The 23,308-nt window shown below is 52.1% G+C and overlaps 1 protein-coding gene across 1 annotated transcript in view; it reads left to right on the forward strand.

Moving 5' to 3' along the window:
- The window catches only part of PRKAR1B (protein kinase, cAMP-dependent, regulatory, type I, beta), a 143,607-nt gene that overhangs the window by 79,514 nt on the left and 40,785 nt on the right, over window positions 1-23,308 (forward strand). Inside the window, exons 6-7 of the mRNA XM_012639082.1 lie at window positions 19,771-19,832; window positions 20,158-20,204. Coding sequence (XP_012494536.1) covers window positions 19,771-19,832; window positions 20,158-20,204 — 109 coding nt within the window. The remainder of the gene's footprint in view (window positions 1-19,770; window positions 19,833-20,157; window positions 20,205-23,308) is intronic.

Here is a 23,308-nt window from a genome sequence, read left to right on the forward strand (position 1 = left end):
GCAGGCGGCGTCGCAGCTTCTGTGACCAGCATCTGTCAGCGTCTTTACCCAATGGTGTTTCCTTTCTCGTCAGGGGTCACGTTTGGGGCTGTGAGGCCTCCCAGGGCCACGGGCACCTTCGGTCGGAGTGCTTGCTGGTCCTGGAACCCACCCGGCCAAGGTGGCCTGGCTTCTGAAGGTCTTCCCTCCAGAGATGACCCAGGTTGGGTGCTATGTGGCTTTGGGCCTGTGACCACCCCTCTCTGGGCCACGGGCTATATATTTGTAAGGTCCATGCACGGCAGGTGGGCTGCCATTGCCCCGGCCACCATGATGCTCTATCTCGTTCGACCAACAAACACTCTTAATCGACTGGGGGCCGGGCGCAGTGGCTCACGCCTGTAATCCTAGCACTCTGGGAGGCTGAGGCGGGCGGATTGTTTGAGCTCAGGAGCTCGAAACCAGCCTGAGCAACAGCGAGACCCCGTCTCTACTAAAAATACAAAGAAATTAATCGGACAACTAAAAATATATATAGAAAAAATTAGCCGGGCATGGTGGTGCATGCCTGTAGTCCCAGCTACTCGGGAGGCTGAGGCAGAAGGATCGTTTGAGCCCAGGAGTTTGAGGTTGCTGTGAGCTAGGCTGACGCCACGGCACTCTAGCCCAGGCAAAAAGAGTGAGACTCTGTCTCAAAAAAAAAAAAAAAGTCGACTGGAATCCACTGTTGGTGTTACACGGAAACCAGAAGATAGCGGGAAATGTCCAGATTTCCATCTCCTTCTGAAAACCGGCATGTTGTGGCACCATGGGCCCTCATCCACCTGGGCGATGGGATGTGTCCCCCTGCGTGGGCCCTGGGTGGCTGAGGTTGCAAGTTTGCAACCCCTCTCTGTCTCTTCAGTCCTCAGGGCACCTCCAGCTCTGTGTGAGCCCCTTAGGTGGCCATGCTCAGGGTCCCGAGGCGGGGCCCCTGGGTGGCCGAGGTGAGGAGGGCATCTGACCGCCCCTAGCCTCACATATCTGGCCTTTCAAAAGCTATGCATTTTCAGTCAGGATAAAGGTTCAGACCAAACTAATTACAACCCCATCAAATGAATCCGAGTTTGCCACGTTTCCCTGTCTAGGGAGCCACGGGACTCTAATAGCGAGGGTATCAACCACCCCCGGGTGTCCTCAGACCGCAGATGCAGCTGACAGGGCAGCCCCTGGCTGGGCCCTTGTCACAGAAGGACCACCTGTGGGGGGGCTGATGCCTGCTTACTGCCACCTTCACCTGGCTGGCCTGGCCTCTGCTGGCCCCGCCCACCTGCACTTCCCCCCCTGCCCCTTTGAAGTGCCCTGCCAGGGGCGACTGGCCCCTGCTGTTGCCCACTCCCCAGGCCGGGCTGGTGCTTTGCACTGGCCACTTCTTGACTTAGCGGCGTGGAAAGGAAACACACACATCCGGGCCCACGGAGCCCTGGGATGCGGCAGACGCTGCTACTGCTGTTTTCCCAGCCATGTGCTCAGAGCCAGGGTCTGATGGTTATAGTGGCACCAGCTGCCTGGCACCTGGGGATTACACCATGAGCAAGGTGCCCTTTGCTCTGGAAAACATTCTCTGTCCTGGGAAGTGGTGACAACTGGAGGGAGGCAGCCGGGGTCCAGGGTGCCTCCAGGGCCTCTCACTCCCACCTTGGCCTTGGACATGGCCTGCGTGGGGTGAGGGGTGGGGGGCTCTTTCACTGTCCTCTGTGACTCCTGGGCCACACCTGGCTGTAATGATGGCATCCCGGCGTGGCAGAGTGGCATGGGGCTTTCGGGACCTCAAATCCTTCTTGGATTAGCACGAGAGCACCTGCTGTGGACCGCAGAGAACAGGGAGCCTCCGGCCTGCTGGGGTCTTTGAGCCTGGCTTTGGGGGCGGGGAGGAATCCTGCAGGGTTCCTTGGAAAAGGTGAGGAAGGGGATTGGTCAGGTGGGTGAAGTGGACAAGGATGTGGGCTCTGCAAGCCTCTGCCCTGTTTTATACCCGAGGAGCTGAGGCCCAGAGGAGGGGTGTGCTTTGCTCACCGTGGCCAGTGGCGAGGCCAGCGTGACCAGTCCCACTTCAGACAGGGCTCTGGCCATCGGCTCTCTTGGGCCTGTGCAGTGGCAGGTTCCAGCCGAGCCCCTTTCTGCGTTCACTCAGGCCTCGGAGCAGACCCCAGCCCAGCACCCAGTTTGACTGCAGACAGCAGGTCTCTTTTCTTCCTCCAGGAGTGAAATCCCAGTCTTGGGAGAGAGGCCTTTGCAGGTGCCCCTGCCTGACCTCTGCTGAGCCGGGGTCACCTTGGTGGTTGGGGCTCCCCCTGGCCAGCCGTCCCAGGGGTGGGGCCTTTCCCTGGGCCCTGTATCCCTGTTTCTGAGTACCTTGGTGCGAGGCCCTGATGAGGTTTCCAGCCCTGAGCCCCGCTCCTGTGTGTGGGATGCTGAGGTGGACCAAGCAATAAAAACCATTTGTGGCTTCTGGGTGTCCTGACCTGGCCCAGAGCTGGGGAAGCTGCATCACAGCTGGGTGCAGGTCCTGAAGTGCATTGGTCCCTTTCCCATGTCACCCCGAGATGGAGCCACGTGTTTGTCAAGTGAATGAGTGACATTCGGAAGGGCCCCCTGCTGGCATGCATTCCTGCTTTGCTGCCCACTTCAGGAGGTGGGGGCTGTGTGTGCCCCCTTCCCAGCTGTCCCCTGGCATCCGGCACAGTGCCCGGTGCATAGTGGGCACTCCAAAGTAATTGTGGGGGTGGGTCAGAGCTGGGCATGGCCCAGCTGACGGTTGGATCTCCCCACGGCCACTTCAGTGGCCTCTAGTGTCCACCCTCCTTCCCTGGCACCCTGTAGGGGGGCTGGTCAGCTAGAGGTGGGGCTCTCAATGAAACAGCTCCCCTAGTGCCCCACCTCGTAGGGCCATGGCACCCTCCTCAGGAAGGGTGATTGGGAGGTCCTCTGCCGCCAGCCTTTGTCCTGGGGGCCCCCAGGTGGCGATGTTGGTCCTCACTTCCCAGCAGATGGGGGCACGCAGCTCCTGTGCACGGGGTGGAGTGGACCTTTGCTGTCGGACCAACCGGGCCACACCTGGCTCTGTCTTTTATGCACTGCATGGTCCTGGGTACGTCATTGTCACTTAGTCTTCACTTAGTCTCTGCCTCAGTCTCCCCATCTGCACAATGAGGTGTAAAAGTTCACCATGAGGAGTGAAGCCCTCCTGTGAGCATTTAGTAAACACCAGTTCCCTTCGCTCCCACCTGGTGCTGACTCCAAAGTTCACTTTTCCTTTCTTTCAAGATGAGATTTGGTTTTTTCTGATTAGGAAAGTGATACATGCTCATCACAAGAAAAACCAGAGAGTACATTACTCATTCTACCCCATGGACAGGAAAAAATGCAACGTGCTCAGATTCCCATCCCCTCTGCTGACCGCGCCATGGTGCAGGGAGTCCCACCCACCCCAGATACGGGTTTGCTTAGGAAAAGCTGTGCATACCACATGTACTGCTTTGTAACCCATTTTTAAAAATAACAGGCTTTTGTTCTTTAGAGCAGTTTCTTCATTTTCAAAGAAATTGTGCAGAAAGTGTAGAGAGTTCCTATATCACCCCTCACCCACAATTGCCTCTCCTGCTACCCCTCACATGAGTGTGTCGCATTGTTACAATCGACACACCGAGACCGATGCACTCGGGCTTTGTGTTGTCATTCTGTGGCTTTGGACAAACTTACAATGACACGTATCAACCATCATAATATCACACAGAATAATAGTTTAACTGCTCTAAACCCCTGGGCCCGGCCTGTTCCTCCCTCTCCCCAGCCCCTGGCACCCACTGTCTTTTTCTGTCCGCGTAGTGTTGTCTTTTCCAGAGTGTCCTGTAATTGGAATCACACAGAGGGTGGGCTTTCCAGACTGGCTGCTTTCACTTAGCAGAATGCCTTTAAGTTTTCTTCATGTATTTTTGTAGCTCGATAGCTCATTTCTTTTTATTGTTGCGTAATATTCCACTGTCTGGACGGACCACAGTTTATCTGTTCACCTGCTGAAGGGCATCTTGATGGCTTCCGTTTTGTGACCATTTGGAGTAAAGCTGCCGTAAACATTCACGTGTGGGTTTTTGTGTGGATGTAAGTTTTCAACTCTTCTGGGCAAATACGAGGGGCGTGGTTGCTGGACCGTGTGGTAAGACTGTCTCACTTTGTAAGAAACCACCTGCTGTCCTGAAAAGTGGCCGCACCATTTTCCATTCCCACCAACTGTGAACCAGATTCCTGTCACGCCATATCCTCACCGTCACCGGGTGTTGTCAGGGCTATGGATTTCGGTCATTGTAACAGGCAGGCGGCGGCATCTCGTCGTTTGGTTTGCAGTTCCCTGACGACACACGATGCGAAGCATCTTTCATGTCCTCCTTTGCCACCTGTAAATCTCGGCGAGGGGTCTGTTCAGATCTCTTGCCTACATTTGGATCAGATGGTCTGCTTTTGTGTTGTTGAGTTTTAAGGGCTCTTTGTCTATTTTGGAAACAAGCCCTTTTATCGTATATATGTTTTGCAAATATTTTCTCCCAGTCCGTGGCTCCTCTTTTCAGTCTCTTAACGGTGTGTTTTGTGAAGCAAAAGTTTTTAATTTTAGTGAAGTCCAACTTATCTTTTTTTCATTTATCGTGCTTTTGGTGTTGTATTAAAAAGTCATCGCCAGACTCAAGGGCATCCAGATTTTCTCCTGTGCTGTCTTCCAGAAGTTTTATTATATTTTTAGCTAAACTGTGATCCATTTTGAGTTAACTTTTGTGAGTGAGGTCTGTGTCTAGATTTCGCCCGTGGACGTCCAGTTGTTCCAGCACCGCTTGTTGCAGAGAGAGACTCTCCTTTCTTCACTGAATTGCCTTTGCTCCTCTGTCAAAGAGCAGATGTTACTATGTTTGTGTGGATCTACTTTGGGGCTTTCTGTTCTATTCTATTGAACTACTATATGTGCTTTCAGCAATACCGCACTGTCTCGGTTACTGTAGGTTTATAGTATGTCTTCCTTTCTTTTTGAGCCAGGGTCTCGCTCTGTCACCCAGGCCAGAGAGCAGTGGCATCATCACAGCTCACTGCAATCTCCAACTCCTGGCCTTAAGCAATTCTCCTGCTTCAGCCTCCGGAGTAGCTGGGACTACAGGTGTGGCCACCATGCCTGGCTAATTTTTCTATTTTTTGTAGAGATGGAGTCTCGCTATTGTGCAGACTGGCCTTAAATTCCTAACCTTAACTGATCCTCCCACCTTGGCCTCCCAGGGTGCTGGGACTACAGGCGTGAGCCACTGAGCCTGGCTATAGTGTGTCTTACAGTTGGAGAGAGTCAGGCTTTTGGCTTTGTTTTTTTCCTTCAACATTGTATTAGCTATTCTGAGTCGTTTGCCTTTCCATATAAACGTTAAAATCAGTTTGTTGATATCTCCAAAATAACTGTCTGGGATTTGGGTTGGGATTGCACTGAATCTATAGATCAAGAACATCAAAAAACTGATGTCTTGACAGCATCGAGTCTTTTCGTCCATGAACATGGGCTATCTCCCCATCTATTTGACCTTTGATTCCTTTCATCGGAGCTGGGTGGCTCTCCTCATACAGCTCTTGTACTTGTTTTGTTAGATTTATAACCAAGTATTTCTCTTTTCTGATGCTAATATAAATGGTATTGTTTTTAATTTCTAATTTCCATTGTTCATTGCTGATATATAGGAAAGCTGTTGGCTTTTGTATATTCACCTTGTATCCTGCAAACTTTGCTGTAAATGCTTATTAGTTCCAGGCGTTTGTTGTTGTTGCTGATTCTTTGGGGTTTTCTGCATAGACGACCATGTCATTTGTGGAGAAAAACAGTTTTATTTCTTCCTTCCCAATCTCCATATCATTTATTTCCTTTCCTCGTCTTACTGCATTAGTGGGACTTCCAGTGTGCTATTGACTAGGGGTGGTGGGAGGGGGACATCCTTGCGCTGTTCCTGTTCTCAGCAGGAAAGCTTTGAGTTCCCACCAGTAAGTATAAGGTTCCCCTAGAATCTCAGTTCACTGAGGTTTTTTTAAAATCATGAATGGCTACTGGGTTTTGTCAAGTGCTTTTTCCACATCTGTTGATTTGATCATATTATTTTCCTTCTTAAGCCTGTTGATGGGATGGATTACATCAATTGATTTTTAAAATGTATCAGTCTCGCATACTTAGAATATATCTGACCTTTCCACATTGTAGGGTTCTTTTTATATATGGTTGGATTCGATTTGCTAATATTTCGCAGAGAGTGTTTGCATCTATGGTCACGAAAGATGTTGGTCTGTAATTTTCCTTTCTTGTAACATCTTTGTCTTATTTGGTGTTAATGCTGTTCTTACAGAGTGATCTAGAAAGTGTCCCTTCCGCTTCTGTTTTTTGGAAGGTCATGTAGAGAATTGGCATAATTTCTCCCTAAATGTTTGATAGATTCATCAGTGAACCCATCTGGGCTCAGTGCATTTTGTTTTGGAAAGTTAATGATTTTTTATTCAATTTATTTAATAGATATAGCCTAATCGGATTGCCTTATTCTTCTTGTGTGAATTTTGATAGACTGTATATTTCAAGGAATTGGCCTATTTTATCTGTATTATCAAATGTGTGGGTATAGAGTTGTTCATAATGTTCTTTTATTATCTTTTTAATGTCCCTTGGATCTACAGCGATGTCCCCTCTTCATATCTGTTATTAGAAATTGTGTCTTCTCTCTTTTTCCCTTGGTTAGCCTGGCTAGAGGTTTATAGATTTTCATTGATCTAGTCAAAGAACCAACTTTGTTGATTTTTTTCCTATTAATTTCCTGTTTTCAATTTCATTGATTTCTGCGCTAATTTTTGTTATTTCTTTTCTTTTTGTCGCTCTGGATTTAATTTGTGCTTCTTATTATAGTTTCCCAATGTGGAAGCTTAGGGTATTGATTTTAGATATTCTTTTCTAATATACATATTTAACACTATAGCTTTCCCTCTAAGCATTACTTTGCTACATCCACAAATTATGATAAGTTGTATTTTCATTTAGTTCAAGTTATTCTTCAATTTCCCATAAGCTTTCTTCTCTGACCCCTGTGTTACTTAGAAGTGTGTTGTTTAATCTCCAAACATTTTGGTATTTTCTAGCTATCTTTCTGTTATGATTTCTAATTTAATTCCTTTCTGCTGGGAAAGCAGACATTGTACGATTTGCATTATTTTACATTTGTTCAGGTGTATTGTGTGGCCTGGAGTGTGGTCTATCTTGGTGAATGTTTCCTGTGAGCTTGAGAAGAATGTACATTCTATAAATGCCAGTTAGATCCTGTTAGTCAATGGTGCTGTTCAGTTCACCTGTGTCCTTCCGAATTCCCTGCTGCGGGATCTGTCAGTCACTGGTTGGGGGGCTCTGAAGCCCTCAACCATAATAGCGTATCTGTCTGTTTCTCCTTGCAAATCTGTCAGATTTTGCTGCGTAGCCCATTTTTTTAAATCAGTAGACTTACAGTGAACATTATTCCAGTCTCCATAGATGGATGGAGCCCCATTTTATGTCACCACCTTGTACTCCGTTCTGTAATTTAATTAACAGTCACTAACTGTTGGGTGTCTCACACCCACATAACTGCAAGCAGCACCGTGGTGAACAGCCTGGTAGCCACAGTTTATATATTTTAAAACTTGTTTCTGTAGAGGAAATATGAGGGAAAAAACCTGGCTGGTTCAAAGGGCACCCACGTTTTTAAGAGAAAAGTTCACTTTCACCGACCTAAACCTGCAGGTGCTGGTCTCCACCCGGACTGGATTCCGATTTGGAAGCGCAGGGTTGTCCTGGGCGTCTGGGGACACCGTGACATCCAGGGTGGGGCACCACGGCCAGAGGTGGGGGCTGGCGATTCTGGTTGGAAGCTCAAGAATGCACGAGAGGAATTTCTGACCCTCCACCCATTTCCCTAGATGTACGGGCCAGAGTGGACACTCGCTCGCGCCTCCCTCTGGGGCTTCATAGCTGCACCCGCCCCGGCGTTGGGCGCCCTGTGCTTTGCTCTCCGGCACCAGCATTAAGGGAAAAGGTATGTGGTGGTTATTCAAGCAGTAAGGGAGATTTTACCCAGGACCCTCGTGACAGGTGCAGAGACCACCGCAATGGGGTCTTGCAGTGGGGCAGAGTGATGGGTTCAGCTCCAAACACAACACAGGCCAGTGGAAGTTTACGACCTACGGGCAGATCGGGGTGAATGGATGGAAAATGACCAAGAGGAACCATTGGGGTCAGGGCATTCTGGCTAATAGGAACTAGCCAGACCTAATAGGAATCTTGCTGAAGACAGGCCAAGGTGACCAGACATCGCCGGGGAAGATGGGGGATGAGGAGTCTGCTCAGATATGGAGGAAGACCAGATATTGGCCATCGGGTTCTGGGTAAACTGACTTAGCAGGGTTCTTTTCAAGGAAGTGACAGACGGCCAGGAAGACAGTTCAGAGCCTAACGTTTGGCCAAGCGAAGAATCTTTGTCATCATGAGGAGCCGGCCCTGCAGGCAAGAGGTGGCAGAAGCTCCTGGAGGGTTTGCAGTTGTCACACTCCTGGTGAGCCAGCAAGGAGCAGGCAGCCTCGCCTCCCCCACAGCCGGCCGCTGGGACTGAGTTATGGCTGTTTAGAGAGAATTATTTGGAAACTTGCAGTCAACAGAGAAATGGACTGAGCTTTCATCCAAACAGTGGAAGAGCCTAAACACAATGTGGGGACACTGCGTCTGGGGTGCTGGGCCCCTGGCAGACAGGGCCCCTCTGTCCCTGGGGCTGGGCACAGAATGGAGCAGAGGGAGCTGCGGAACCAGCTCCAGGGTTCCACGCTGCCTTTCTTGGAATAACAGTGACCTGGAGGCCCAGTTGCAGTGGAGAGAAACCCTCCCAGGCACGGGCAGCAAGCTAAGTCCTTCAAGCCGTTTCTCAAGCAGGCTGGAGACCGTGTGTCAGTTGTGGCATCACTTGGAAGTCGGAAAAACACGTTAGTGTGCATTTGAACAGTGTTCTGCACCCAGCAGGGCTTTTCTTTAACGTTCTGTTTTCATCACTCATAATTCCCTTCTGTTCCCTGTCAATACACATATGTACTTGTCTTTGCAGACCTACTGTTGGTGCATATGTGGGGAGTGTTCTGCTCTTTTGACAATACAGGGGTCGGGGAGGGGGTATAACCACGTGTCCTGGCTCTGACACCTCCCCTTCCTTGTGAAGGTTTAAACATTTTCACAATAAAAAGTAGAAGAGATAAAGTTGCAGAGAAGGTGGACGTGCTAACTCAGTCTGCTTTCTTTGTCACTGGAGATGGTCCTGCATGTTGATCTTGTCAACGTCATGATGCTTTTGTTTAAAAGTCACAAAAATTCTTTTTTTTTAATCTCAAGGGGATATTTCTAAAATGCAGAAATGTGGGTTGTTGGGGGGTTGGATTAGAGGTGTGAGTAGTGCTGGGATCCTTCCCGGCCACTCCCCCCACACCCCTGCGGCCCCCAGCCCTGGTGGGCCCAGGTGTTCAGGTCTGAGCTAGGCTCTGGCTGGCTGCGGCTCCCTCCCCCCTTGGGTGGCCACAGCTCCGAGAACTGGCTGAACCTGTTTGCTCGGCAGGGTTCTTTGCAGGGGTGAGGGCAGGGAGGTGTTTACCTGTCAGGCCACCTCTGGCTGCAGTTCCACAATACATTAGTCATGTAAGCCAATAAAAAAGAATGAGGCCATAACAGCCTCACGAGACACTCACCGAATCAGGCACAGAACGCTCCTTTTGCCTCATTCCCGGGGGGTCCTGAGACACGTTTGAGCATTTCAGTGGGGCTGGGAGAAGGGGCTCTGTAGGGGCTGGAGCCAGAAACGATCGCAGCAGCTGCCGACGTGAAGGCTCCTTACTTCGCTAAGTGCTTCACAAGCGTCAGGGTCTCAGTGAATCATCCCCGCGGTGTAGGAGGGGAGGCGTGTTGCGATGCCCACTTCACAGACGGGTTCATCCTTGGAGACTCAGCCCCTTGGGTCCCTCCAGGCAGGGTTAGGCATTGTACTACCCCGATGTGCTTCCCTCACCCCCACGGAACAGGGAGCCCCTGCGGCTGCAAACCTGGGATCCTGGGGGCCCAGGAGTTGGCGGGTGATGGGGACCCGCCCCCGGGGATCGTGGCCACCGGAGAACACTGTGCTCCTACCAAGGGGAGGATTCTTGCTTTGTGATAACCAAGGCCCCATGCGGCCAGATCTCCCCCCACTTTTTCCCCCCGAAAGAAAAGCCAAAAATTTGGATTTTATGAACTCTCTCAATTTTTAAATGTTGGGAGCTCCCTTTGCAAATGGCACCAACATTGGCACATGAAGAGAGAGAAAACCCAAAGAGACGGAGACGCACTGAGTGAGATGAAATAGTGACCAAGGACCTTCCCTCCCTAACAGCCCATGGGAGAGTTCTGTCAAACTTCAACAAACCGTCCACTCTTTTCAGGTCACTCTAGAAAACAGAAAACAAGAGAAAGCTGCCAGCTCAGTGCATGACGCCAGTTTGATCTTAGTCCCAAAGCTTGGCAGGGATGAGACAAACAAGGAAAAGTATAGGCCCATTGAACGTAAATGCAAAAATCGTAAACAACCAAACAAATCCAACAGTGTGCTTTTTGATTTTATTTTTTTAAATCACGCAACCTGATCAAGTAGGGTTATCCAGGCTGATGCCATCTTGGCCTCAGCCCATCTTTATGAAGACGTTACAAAAAAAAAAAGTAGAGTTATCCAGAATTCAAGCATGATTCAACCTCAGAATATTCTGTGTAAGTTACCACGTTCATAGGTTGTAGGGGGAAAATCGTATGATATACCCATAGATGCTGAAAAAGACTTTGATAAAGTTCAACAACTGTTATAAAAAGTCCTAACAAACTAAGAATAGAAGGGAAATTCCTAAATTTAGCAAAGGGCGTGTGCGCCCAGCACAGAGCAACATCGTAATGGAAGAGCTTTGGTTACATGCTCTTTAAGGGAGAGACCAAGACAACGCTGTGGTTGCTGCAGTGGTTTGACTTTGCTTTAGGGTCCTGGCGATGCTATATGGGAAAAAAACCAAGAGAAGTAAGAACTGGAAGGGACAAGAGGAGACAAATGTGACCATCTCTGGGTAAACCACCCGGAATCTGCAGAAAAACTCTTAGCTGATTGTGAGTGTTCACAGTTGATGCTAACTCAACTCACAGAAATCAGTACTAAGAAGCCCAAGAGATCCGTAAATATATACAATTTTTATTTGTCGATTTTAAAAATTAATTTAAAAATATAGACTTCTTTCTGTCACAATCAAGATATTAAATCTGTCTCAACGAAAAAAAAAAAGCAGCAGCCGTGGGGCCTGGTGGGAGGAGAGGACGCACGACAGGACTGGGGAACAGGCTTACAAAGACGCCATTCGCAAGAGCAACACCCACTGAAAAGTGGTGCTTACTTGATAAAGGATGAGACTCTTGGGAGACTCTAAGGGGAAAGTTTTAAACCTCAACAGAGGACGCACAACCTGACCTGAATAGATGGGGAGGCATCTCTGTGCTTGGATGGGAGGACTGAATACGATAGTGTCTCCCTGGAATTCACCTGTACATGCAGAGCAGTCACAATTAGCATCACACTGGTTACTGGGAGGTGGTAAACACATGCTGAAATGTAAATGGAGAGAATAAAGTTTGCAAATAGCTAAGCACCTTTGAAACAGAAGAGCAAAGGAGAGGGTCTTATTCCCCAGAAGTTGAGTGGGGTGTGGTACCTGCAGGAAGGGGCTGCAGAGCAGCCTAGGGAGACCACGGTGCACCCCGGAGCCTGAGGCTCAAATGCTGCAAAGAGCAGTTTCATGAGGTGGTCAGGAGCCAGATCACCCGATTTTGAATCCCAGCACAACCACTTACTAGCTGTGTGACCTTGGGCAAGTTCCTCAACCTCTCTGTGCCTCAGTCCTCCTGCCGCCTGTAAATCAGGTTAATGGGAGTTGTGATGATAAATGTCACAAGGCTGTCGTGAGAGTTAAATGAGCAACTACATGTAAAACACTGTTAGTTTCCTAGGGCTGCCGTTAACACAGTACCCTGGCCTGGGAGGCCTTGACAACAGAAATCTGTCGTTTCACAGCTCTGGAGGCAGAAGCCCAAGATCCGAGTGTCGGCAGGGCTGGTTCCTCCAAGGGCTATGCAGGAGGATCCATCCCAGGCCCCTCCGTGGCTGGGGACGTCTGTCTTCCCTCTGTGTCTTCACGGCCTCTTCCCTCTGCGAGTGTCTGTCCCTGCACATGGTACTCTTCCTGCCTTCCATAAGGACGCCAGTCGCATTGGATGTGGCGTGAGCCTGTGACCTGGTCTTAGCTGATTACAACTGCAACGACCTGGTCTCCAAATTAGACCTCATTCTGAGGTCCTGGGATTAGGACTCCAACATACAGATTTTTGGGGATGCAATTCAACCCGTAATAACACTGGGGAGCTGCCTGGCACGTGGTGTGCTGTAGTGTAACCAGGGGTGGCTGATTAGTGGGTGACCATCTGTGGAAAAATAAAACCAGACCTCTGTGGCTGTGCTCCCCAACCCCGGGCGGGTGCGCATCACCACCTGAGCTCTGCCTCCTCCCTCACCCCCACTGGTCTGGGGAAAAATTGTCTTCCGTGAAACCAGTTCCTGGTGGCAAAAAGGTTGGGGACCACTGCTCTGTGGGATTGACTGAAAATGAAAGTGGAAACCATGTGTATGTCGGAAGGTAATCGCTAAGGACCGAATTGCCCCACCCCCATACCGCTTGAATCCAAATGTTGAAGCCCTGACCCCCAGTGTGATGGTGTTTGGAGGTGGGGGCCATGGGAGTCACAGGGTGGGGGGTGGGCCGGGGGTAGGGGCCATGATGCGATTAGTGCCCTTCTGAGGGGCCGGAGCACCCTCTGCAGAGCAAAGACACAGCAGGATGGTGGCCTCCAAGCCAGGAAGTGGCCCCACCAGGAGCCAAGTCGGCCACACCTGGCCTTGGACTTCCAGCCTCCAAGCTTGAGGAATAAGTGTCCGTTTAAGCTGCTCAGTTTCCTTGGTGCTCTGTTACAGTGGCCCGAGCCGACCAGAGCGGCACTGTGGACAGTTGTGTCACTCCACTCGGTCATGGGGATGTACTCGCAGGGCACAAACCACAAAGCACAACGAGATTACATTACGTGAAAGTTGTCTACTCAATGCAGGGCATCTCAGAAAAGTTCAGAGAACCGGCTGTAGGCAGATATCCGCCACGTCTACAATGGACAAGAACCAATTTCTAAAACACACAAGGCATTCCTGCAAATCAGCAGGAAAAAAAGATACCAACCTCAGTATCAAGATGGGCAAAAGATGTGAACAGGAAATTTGCAGAAGAGGAAATGCGAGCGAGCCCTGGAAAAGCAGCTCAGGGCTTGCAGGGAAATACAAAAGAAAACAAACGGTGGTTCAAAGATACGGCGTAGACGTGGCGGTCCGAGCGGGTCGATCTGGGATGCACTGTCGGTGGAGATGAAGCAGCATGAATCTGCAGCACAGTACCATGGGGGATGCACGCAGCTCGGGATTCTGTATCTTAAGAGAAAATATACAAAGGGAGATGCCTCGGACATTTTAGAGCAATTGCCTGTGGATGGGGGGCGGTAAATGTATAAATCAAACAAGAGCGGGTCAGGGAATGTCTTACATATTTGCATCTGAGGTTTAAGAAAAGAAGCTGGAACAGGGTGTCCCACAAAATGCAGGCGTGGCCAGATGCGTGGTCCGTGGCTCTGTCAGGCCTAGCGGGCACCTGGCCGAGGCTGCAGCCTAGGTGCCTGGATCTGCCTGCCTTATCCCTGCCCATGCTGTTGGCCAAGAGTAGCCTTCATGGCCCTGGGTTTAGGGCTGGAGGACTCCCACCTCGGGGAGAAGTGCGGGGCTCTGGCAGCATTTGTGCAGGTTGTGGGGGTGTCTCGGCTTCCCCAGCCAGCCCATAGCTGAGAGGCTGCACGTTCGGCTGGGCAAGCCCTGCGCTGGCCCCAGGAGGGGTTTGCAACCGCCATGGGGAGTCTGCCCTCGGCTCTGCACTGGAGGGGCCAGGTGCCTGCTGCAGCCCCTAGGGTGGCAGAGAGACCCTGTGCTCCAGGAGCGCTCAGCATTAGAGGATTTGCTTTGGAGCACAGGCAGCAGGTCTTTCCGTGACTGGTCTTGACCTTATGCGCAGGCATGATGGCATTTTGTAGGACACTCGCTGACCCCTGGCCTCAAGGGTCTGTGTATTCTACTCTGGGGAGAGAAGCATGGTGGGTGGTGGGGTGGATGGGGTTCCTTAGCATCCCCTGTGGCCTGATCCTACAAGGGCCATTCTGCTGGGCTATGATGTTTGGGGCCACCAGGGGCTGCCCTGCCCTCTCATCCTGGGGTTGCCCAGCCCAGGGTATCTGGCCTCCCCAGCCCTGTGTTCTGACTAGGAGGCCACCTGCCCTGGCACCTAGTTTGACCTTGGGTCACGGAAACTGACAGGGAGGAGCTGGTATTTTACCCTGGGACCTGGCTATTAGGCCTTTCTCATTCTGGGGCAGGTGGACTGACTGGACGGGATTTAGGTAAGACCCTGTTTCCATGGTAACCCCCTGTTCACACCTAGGGGCTGTACCCCGGCTCTGTCTCCTGCCAGGACAGGGGGCAGAGGGCTGAGGCCAGGAGATCCACTGGGGCTGAACAGGTGACAGCAAGTGACAGTGGGGACCATCCACCCCATGTGACAAGTGCTCACCTTTGGCTGGCTGGCCTGAAACTACTTGGCCCAAAGGAGTGACCTGCGAACAGGTTGTGTTCAGGACATTTGCTTGCAAGCCAAGAATTAGCTTTTAAAATGGCACTTGTGTAGTGGGGTTTAGATTATCTGTGATTCACATTTAAACTACTTTTATTTAATGGGGAATAAAAAGCCCAAGATAGTGCATCCCTGTTTGCATAATTTTTTTTTCCAAAAATGTATCAAGTTGGGATTCACTGGAGGAAGCATTTTGGCCTCACGGTCAGATGTCGTCTGGAATGAGTCTTTGAAAACATCAATTCCGGGGGAACAGCTGGGAAGCCACAGCTTCAGAGAGTTAGTGAGAAAGGGGGAGTTCTAGGCCTGCAAGCTGTGGGGTCTGTGGGCGGCTGACGATGTCACAGCCAGGAGGGGCAAGGAGGTGCTGTCTGGTGGCCACAGCCTGCACCGGCGAAACCTGGAGGGCATGGCTTGGACGAGGCCGCCCCGGTCCGGACAAGACCCACTGCTGGCAGGACACGGGTTTTGGGAAAGACCCTGGGATTATGCCGCTGTTTCCTGCCTGGTCCCTGGGAGTGCAGAGAACAAAGCCAGCTGGGGCCAGCCTGGTGGGGTCAGGGGGTGGCCAGGTTTGCCTAGAAGTGGAAGCTGATCCTGGGCTGTCCTGTATGCAGGGGCTCGATGGGGAGCTCTGTCGGGGCTGCTCTGACCTTCCCAGGCCCCGAGAGCCTCTCCAGAGAGATGTTATTTTGTTTTGCCAGTGAGCGCGGCCGCACGGGGCGGGGCCTGTACATGCTGGGCACTGCGCCCTGTCCTGCCCAGCGAGGGGCTGATACCCCTGCCCAGTGTATGTGCGGCCTGGAGGCAGGAATGGGCCCTTGGGGGACTCTCTGCTCTCAGCTGCACCCTCCCTGGCTTTCTGGGCCTCAATTTCCCCATCTATAAAGTGGGAGAGGTGATACGGTCCTATAGTTGTGAAGTTCAAATAACAGAATGTCACGATGCTTTCTTGTGGGTGAAGGGAATTTGGCGTCGCCTGAGGACTCAGATCAGCTGCTAACATTTTAAAAGAGAATTGCTTCAGCAGGCAGGGAGTTTTGTCGAAAGACCCAGATGAATCTTGGTGAAGGCAGGGGGGCTCCCAACCATCCCACACCATGGCACAGCATGTTCTCTTGTCCGATTTACGTGCCGACAGTCCCGGCTGGCCGGATTGGGCCGACGTGGGCCTCCCGTGAGCCTCCGGAAGTACAGAGCCTGCCTCTCCCCACCCTGTGCTCAACACCCCCACGCTGCCCTGAACCTCGCAGTCACATTCACCGGTGTCCCCCGCCCACCCCTGTGGGGACCTCACTCCCCTGCCCCTGCTCTGGGAGGATCCACTGCCAGGGTTTGGGGGAAGGTCCTTGAAGGCTGAGGGGGGTTCTGGAAACACATTCTTAGGTGAGGATGCCTGTGCGAGTCACAACCTGCTCTTGCTGTGGCCGGGGAAACCCGGAGCTGTCGGAGGTGGAAGGAAACAGCATTTCTGAGAAGATGACGGGGCCGGTGCTGTGGTCGGGGCGGTGCTGCCCTCCCCGTGCCAGGCTGGGTCTCGGGCCCCTCGCCGGGCCGGCCCAGCCTTTGCTGCACATACTGGAGCATGTTTAAAGATCAAAACGTTTCGCCAAATTACTTGCTTTCAGTTCTTTGGATGAGAGGCAATGAGGGTTAGCGCATGTATGATAAATTTGGAGGTGTATTTGGCACTCTGTTTGACGTGCCTTTTGAACGTGTGTCTGGCTGTGAGCAAAGCTGTTGGTTTCTGCCCCGCACGCTTCCGTATGCGTTATAGGATTGGAGTCTGTACCACACTTGGAAAGCATGTTTTAACATTTTAAAGTCTAGAGTTTGCCTCTTCTGATTGCTTTAAAAATATTAAAATCATCAAGTCTGCCCTTACGGGTGGGTGTGGTGTTTTCCCCAATGACAAACTGCCTCATTTTAAAAAAAGACACGGATATGCAAGTTAGTTATAGGACATTAGAAAATAGAGATCAGTTTAAGTCATCAAAGAACAAAAAAAGAAAAGACACATTAAAATCACCTAACTTCCATCCCCTCTGCACCCCAACACAGTTGCTGTTACATTGTGGGATGTGGTTTTCTAGGTTGTTACTGTCTTTTCAAATTGTGCTGTTTTATCAACCACTTTTTCCACCGACAGCATTGTGAACATCTTTTTTCTTTATCACATGTATCTACCTTACTATTTTTAGTGGCCACATGATGTAATATTATTTGGAAGTCCTGTGATTTATTTAATAAATCCTCTCTTGTTGTACATTTTGGGGTTTATTTTTTTGTTTTGGTCTAACATAAGTAGTGCTTCAGTGAATATCATCATCTTTTCATATTCATCCAGTTGTTTAAGTTTCTAAATGTGGAACTGATTGTCCAAAGGGTAGTCACGCCACCAGCATTTGTTATTTGCTGCAAGTACTCAGGGAAGGCTGTGCCATCCTTCCAGCCATCCACCCAGCCATCTGTCTTCCCACTCACTTTCCTTCCTTCCTTCCTTCCTCTCATCCATTCAACTGTCAGTTTATCCATCCACCCATCCATTCACCCACCCACCATCCAACCATCCACCCAACCACCCATCCACCCACCTGTCCTTTCAGCCACCTATCCACCCATCCACCCACCCATCCATCCAGCCACCCATCCACCCATCCACCCAACCACCCATCCACCCATCTACCCATCCACCCACCCATGCACCCATGCTGTACCAAGGACCTGCTGAGTCAGGCCTGGGTGGGCCCTGGGCAGCAGACTGCAGCAAGCCCATGGTCTTCATTCTTAGAACTCACACTCAGCTGCGGGTGGGGGGAGGCAGGAAGTCAGGAAACCATCACCAGCAGGTTAGCAGCACAAGTACGGAGGTGCTGCAGGAGGCAGAGGCACCGGGACGGGCAGTGGCTTGGGTAGGTTTTGGCTACCCCCTGCCTCTGCTCAGGCCCAAGTAGAAATGCACCAGTGAAGTATCAGCCCCAAAGATGGGGGTGCAGTCACTTTTATCTGCCAACCTTGGGGAGTCTGTGAGGTTCATTGCGGCCCAGTCTGTGACTGCAGAAACGCGGGGACACTTGGAATGTCTTTCTGGGCAGGAATAGACAGGGAACCGCGGTTATTCACACAAAGGGCACCAGGCAGTGGGTAGAGCTCAACAGATCTGCGTTGTCACCTAAATGCGTTTCAGAAAACGTGTCGAGGGGAGTAGAGTTGCACAAGCTGCCTTGAGGTCAATGATAAAGACGCCATGTAGTAGCGGCCCCTTCCCTGGATGCACACGTGAGAAGTGACAACACAGAGAATGCGTCCCCACACCTGGGGGCTGCAGCTGTCTCTGCGATGCCTTTCCAGGAGGGACATGTCCACATCTGCCCAAGCAGGGTGGGTGTAGGTACACAGTGTCTGTGTGATTAGTTATGGCGTTTTTGGAAATATTTTACCATTATATGTTGAAAATTTTTAAAAAAGAGGGAGGAATTATAAAATCATTTCTTAAAGATCTTTCATTCTGAGAACCCTTATTTTGTGGTTGTGAAGAAATGCAGTTTAAAAACAGTGCCAGGATGGCTCCCCCAGACACTCACCCGGGATGCTGTGGTCAGGAAACATCCCTGCCGGGGGTCCAGATGCCGGGGCAGGGCTTGGAGCAGCTGGGCCAGGTCCTCGCCACCCAGCAGGGAGGGCAGGGGAGGCTCCGCAGACCTGCCCACAGCCCCTCTGCCCATGGGACCCTCCGGGTGACACCCTCCTCCTGAGAGAATGCAGGAAACAGGAAGCTGAGTTAGTGAACTTGGGAACCAGAACTTAGAAAAGAAGCATGTTTTAAATAGAGAGGAAACAACCACTATTTTGAGTTTCCTATTTATATATCCCGGCCCCGGGAGGCAGGAGGGCACAGGGCTGTCTGGATCTTTGATTCTGCCTTTGCTTCTAGGTGGCTAAGCAGACCTGGGTGTCACGAGTACCTGCAGGTCCTCTGACGCTCGCCTCGACTTTCCCAGGCAGCAAAGGTTTCCAGGAATGTCCTTTTGATGTGGTCAGGGCAGGAAGGAAGCTACCCTTGGAGCATCGCAACACAATACGCTCCCTACCTGGGGTCTCCAGCCCCGCTGTTGGAGCCCTCGGGGCCACCTGCTCCCCAGTGGTAGTTGCTGCATCTCAGAAGTGTGTTCTGGTTGCAGGCCCGGCACAGCAGAGGGTTCTGGGACAGGTGCACCTATCCTTTGCGATCAACAGGTGCCAGCTTGGGGGTGCCATCTCCTCCTCACTGCCCTGGGATCTGTCTGCATTGTCCATTCCACATCCACATTTAGAAACCTGAATGGCCGGGCTGCCGGGTGCACAGCCTGCGAGAGTCAGCCTCGCCGGCTTCCGCGGCGGCTCGAGCCGTGGACAGGCCTGAGCTTTCTGCCTAGAGGCAAGAACCTCATCTCGTTCCTGCATCCAGAGTCCCGGGACACTCCTTTGAGGAAAAGTGTTCTCCCTGAAAAAAAGAAAAGTAAAAAGCACGTCGTCTGATTGTCCTATCATAGTAGAATCGTATTTTCTGACATGAGAAACGTTCACAATCTATTGTTACTTTTGTTTTTTGAAGTGGAGCCCAAAACAGTGTATAGTGTGATCCCCTTTCTGTAAAAACCAAAACAGCAGACACATCTGCGCACAGAACAGAAGTGGGTCGGGAAGGTTGTGGGCTGAGGGCTGGCGGCGTTTGTCTCCCGACAGCGGGGTTATGAAGGATTTTAATTTTCTTCTTCTCTCATGGCGTTTTCCGTTTTTCCTGGTGACTGTGAACTGATGTGAACGAGACTGTGAGTTGGTGGGCGTACAGCTTGCGTTTTTCCATGTCAAGTTAAGGGAGGCGGCTTCAAAGCGCCAGTGCCTCCTGCAGTCACCAATGTGTCGTGTCTTGTCTTTCAGTGACATATTCGACGCCATGTTCCCCGTCACGCACATCGCTGGGGAGACCGTTATACAGCAAGGTATGTTCTGCCTTCTCCTCTGAGCCAAAGCCCGTGGGGGAAAATGGACTATGCATTTAAAAATATATATTAGCATAAAACCTTCACCGTCTATCCTTGAGAAAATTGACTAATGAAACTCAAGACCAGTCTGTTTAACAAGTTAACTCAATATGTTTCCATCATCTTGTCGTTAAAAAAAACTGGTGGGACCCAGGGTCTGTCTTGGTGACGGTCTGTAAGACCGTGTTGCAAAAGTTGTTTGCAAAAACAAAAACGACTGTAACTTATGTGTCTTGATGTACTACTGCGTTATACATCTGTTGTCCTTTTTCTTTTATTACAGGGAACGAAGGGGATAATTTCTACGTGATTGACCAAGGAGAGGTGGATGTGAGTATCGCTCGCTATCTTTGGAAAATTCCACGTCTTTCCAGGTCCGGCTGGAAGACTTGACTCTCGGTGCAGCACTAGGTCGCTACCGAGCTCGGGTCTACAAACTCTTCTTTCCGAGTGATGTTTCTAATGTTTTGGTCCAGAGTGGCAGCGCGCGCCATTTAAGGGATACTATAAAAATATCGGCAGCGTGGTATGGAGTGAGGGCGGTGGGCAGCAGGTGCGGGCTGCAGCCGCTGTTCTCGTTCGACTTATGCTGCGCGAATGCTGCACACGCACCACCCACATTAGGTGCTAATGCTCGTGCTTACAGACCCCCCAGGTCTACGACCAGGCGACCACTGCCTTTTCTGCCCAGTGTTCTGATCCATCAACTCAAGGCTCCCAGAACATTGGTTTCTCCTGCTTGCATCTGTCTCAGGAGTGAGGGACCCACACTTTTATCCAGAGGCTCCTGCTGTTGCAAGAAGAGAAGCTTCCCCTCCTCGGGAGACCCCACCTTGGGCTCTGGGGCTGAAGCCTTGGGCTTCTTCTGTCTCTCCAGCTGTCAGGGTCAGGGTCCCTTGCTGGGCTCCTGCCCTGCAGGCTGCTGTCCACGCGGCACCAGAGACCTTGGTTGTGCGGAGCTGGTTGCACCCATTTCTTGATGAAATCCTCTGTGGGTTTGTCTCTCTCTGAAATAGGCGTGAGCCTCTGGCGTGATGGGCAGGAGGGGCCCGAGTGACCCTGTAGTTCCCAGATCCTGGAATCTGCCTGGTACTTTGCTGCCCCACGGCCTCTGTCTGTACTGGGACCCCCACCCCACCCTCGGCGTCATCACCATTTGCTTCTCCTCGGTCTCTGCTTAATTGTCACTGGTTGCCAGTGGACACATCCTGCCTCCCAGCTTCTCCGTGGCCGCTGCCTGCTCCCACCATAGGCTGCAGCACAGTTCATCAGGCCCTTATTCCTGTGACTGTTTCTGTCTCCTTGACAGGCTGGAAGCCCTAGGCATTTCGGGGTCCGTGAGGCCTCAGACGCTTGCGTGGGCTGGCCCAAGTCACCTCTGGGTCTGGGAGGCCGACACAGGGCCCCATGCCCTTCCCCGCACCCCCAGCTGCCGTGGGGCGAGCTATTTCAGGGCTTGGCCTCGCGCTCTGTGCCCCTATCCAGTCCCGGCTATTTCAGGAGGGCATTTACTCATCTCCCCGGCAGCCCGTCTGCGTCCCCATTGCCGCCGCACTTCTGGGAACCCGAGCAGACCCATTCCGCTTCCGGAGCTGCCAGCACAGGAAATGACTCACGGTTCCCACCTCCCGCGAGGGGCACGCGCAGAACAGCCTGAGACCCGGCCAGAGCAGGCAGAGAAAGTCCAGGTTTCTCTTGACCGTGGCGCACCCTTTCCTGAGCTGGAGCCCACAGGCTCGGCCTGGGCCGGGCTCTGGGCAGACCTTCGCGTGGGGGTGGGTGTGCACCTGTCTCCCCTAGGGAAGGAAACTGAGGCAGGAGCCAAAAGACCCAGGGGTAGCCCGGGCCACAGAGGAAGTGTGGAGGAAGGACGGCAGGCAGGCGGGGCCGTGGTTCTGACCCTGGGCTCAGCTGCCCAGCTAGCCACAGAATCATCTCCTGTTGGCTTCGCTTCGGGTTTAAAAAAAAACCAACCCAGGAAATAGAGAAGACAGAGGAGGATGCGGCCAGCGTCCCAGCCGGGCCTGTCCCCGGGCCTGAGACTGTCCCAGTAGGTGCTGACACCCAGGCCTGGGGGGCGGTGCTGGGAGTCGGCTCAGCCTCCAGTGGACTGGGTGGGGCTGGCCCAGGGGTGGGGAGGCCAGGGCTGAGGTGAGGGGCAGGGATGGCTGGGGGGAGCCGCAGGGTGGCCTGTCTCCAGTCCATGTCCATGACCCTTCCACCTATTTATGGCTCCTTTTCCACCACACACTCTTGGCCCCCAATTGATCAGGATTCTGTAACCTCCCCTCCCCTGCCTCCTTCTGGGTGTTTGTTGAGTGCTGGTGTTGTACCTGGTGTTGCCTGGCCCTGAGCGTATACTCATGATGGCAGGATGCGGCCCTGCCCTGAGTCCGGGGCTCCAGCTTGATGGGGGAGATGCTCGGGGAACAGGAAGTTGGCAGAGGCACGTCTCAGTGGCCCCCATCCTCTCTGTTCTTGTTCCTGCTCTGCCTGCCAAACTCCTATGCATCCTTCAAGACCCCAAAGGGCTCAGCCCATCTGTCTGCTGCCCAGCTCTGATGAACGCTGAGCTCAGCTAGTGACCGAGCACTGGACCCCCAGCCAGACTGGGCCCCATGGGTCTTGGCTTGGCCTTTCCTTCCCCCTCTTCTGTGTTCACAAAATGGTGCAAATCTTCTAATTCGATTCCAAAGACATTGCCCAAGTGCCAATTGTGTCATCAGAGCTTAGAGCAGAAATGAGGAGCTGAGGTGGCCCCAGGGTGTTCTGAATCTACGTGCTTCCTCCTCCCGACAGAACACGTGTGGGGAGGGCCAGCTCTCTGCCCAAATGCTCTTGTGGCACCTGCAAGGCCCAACCTGGGGCCCAGGACCTGCTCCTTCCTGACCCGTGTAAGGGGACACAGTGGAGGAGTCAAAGCTCTGTGTGGACAGGGAGGCCTTGGGCTTCATCCTTTGCCTGGCAGGTTTCCTGGGCCCAGGTCCCCAGAGCTCACAGACGGCGGGAAGAGTAAATGGGATAATTCTCTCAAGTGCCATCTGCTGTGCCTGGTGTGGGGAGGGGGCTCTGTCTGTTGTTCTCTGCCCCCCTATTCCCGCTAATGCACCTGTTCCCGCTAATGTACTTGCCACCTGCTGGCCACCATAGTGAGCAGAACACCCCCCGCCACCCCGTCTCATGTCCATAGCACACGCACCTCTAAGAGCCTTCTCCCCAGCAGAGGAAACGCCCTCCATCCATGCCCCAGGCCCAGCCTAATCCCAGGAGGGGTGAGGACAAGAGAGGCTGGCGTCGCTGTGCCCTGGGCCCAGTGGGCATGGGACTGCCTAGGGGACTGTCCTGTAGGCTGGCTCAGGGCCCCAGGAGCAGAGCAGGTGCTGTCCTGCCCACCCTGGAGCCCCCAGGCCTTGATGCTGGCTGTCCCTGCTTCT

Source organism: Propithecus coquereli, unplaced genomic scaffold, assembly GCF_000956105.1.
Source record: "Propithecus coquereli isolate 6110/MARCELLA unplaced genomic scaffold, Pcoq_1.0 Scaffold137, whole genome shotgun sequence".
Lineage (NCBI taxonomy): Eukaryota > Metazoa > Chordata > Mammalia > Primates > Indriidae > Propithecus > Propithecus coquereli.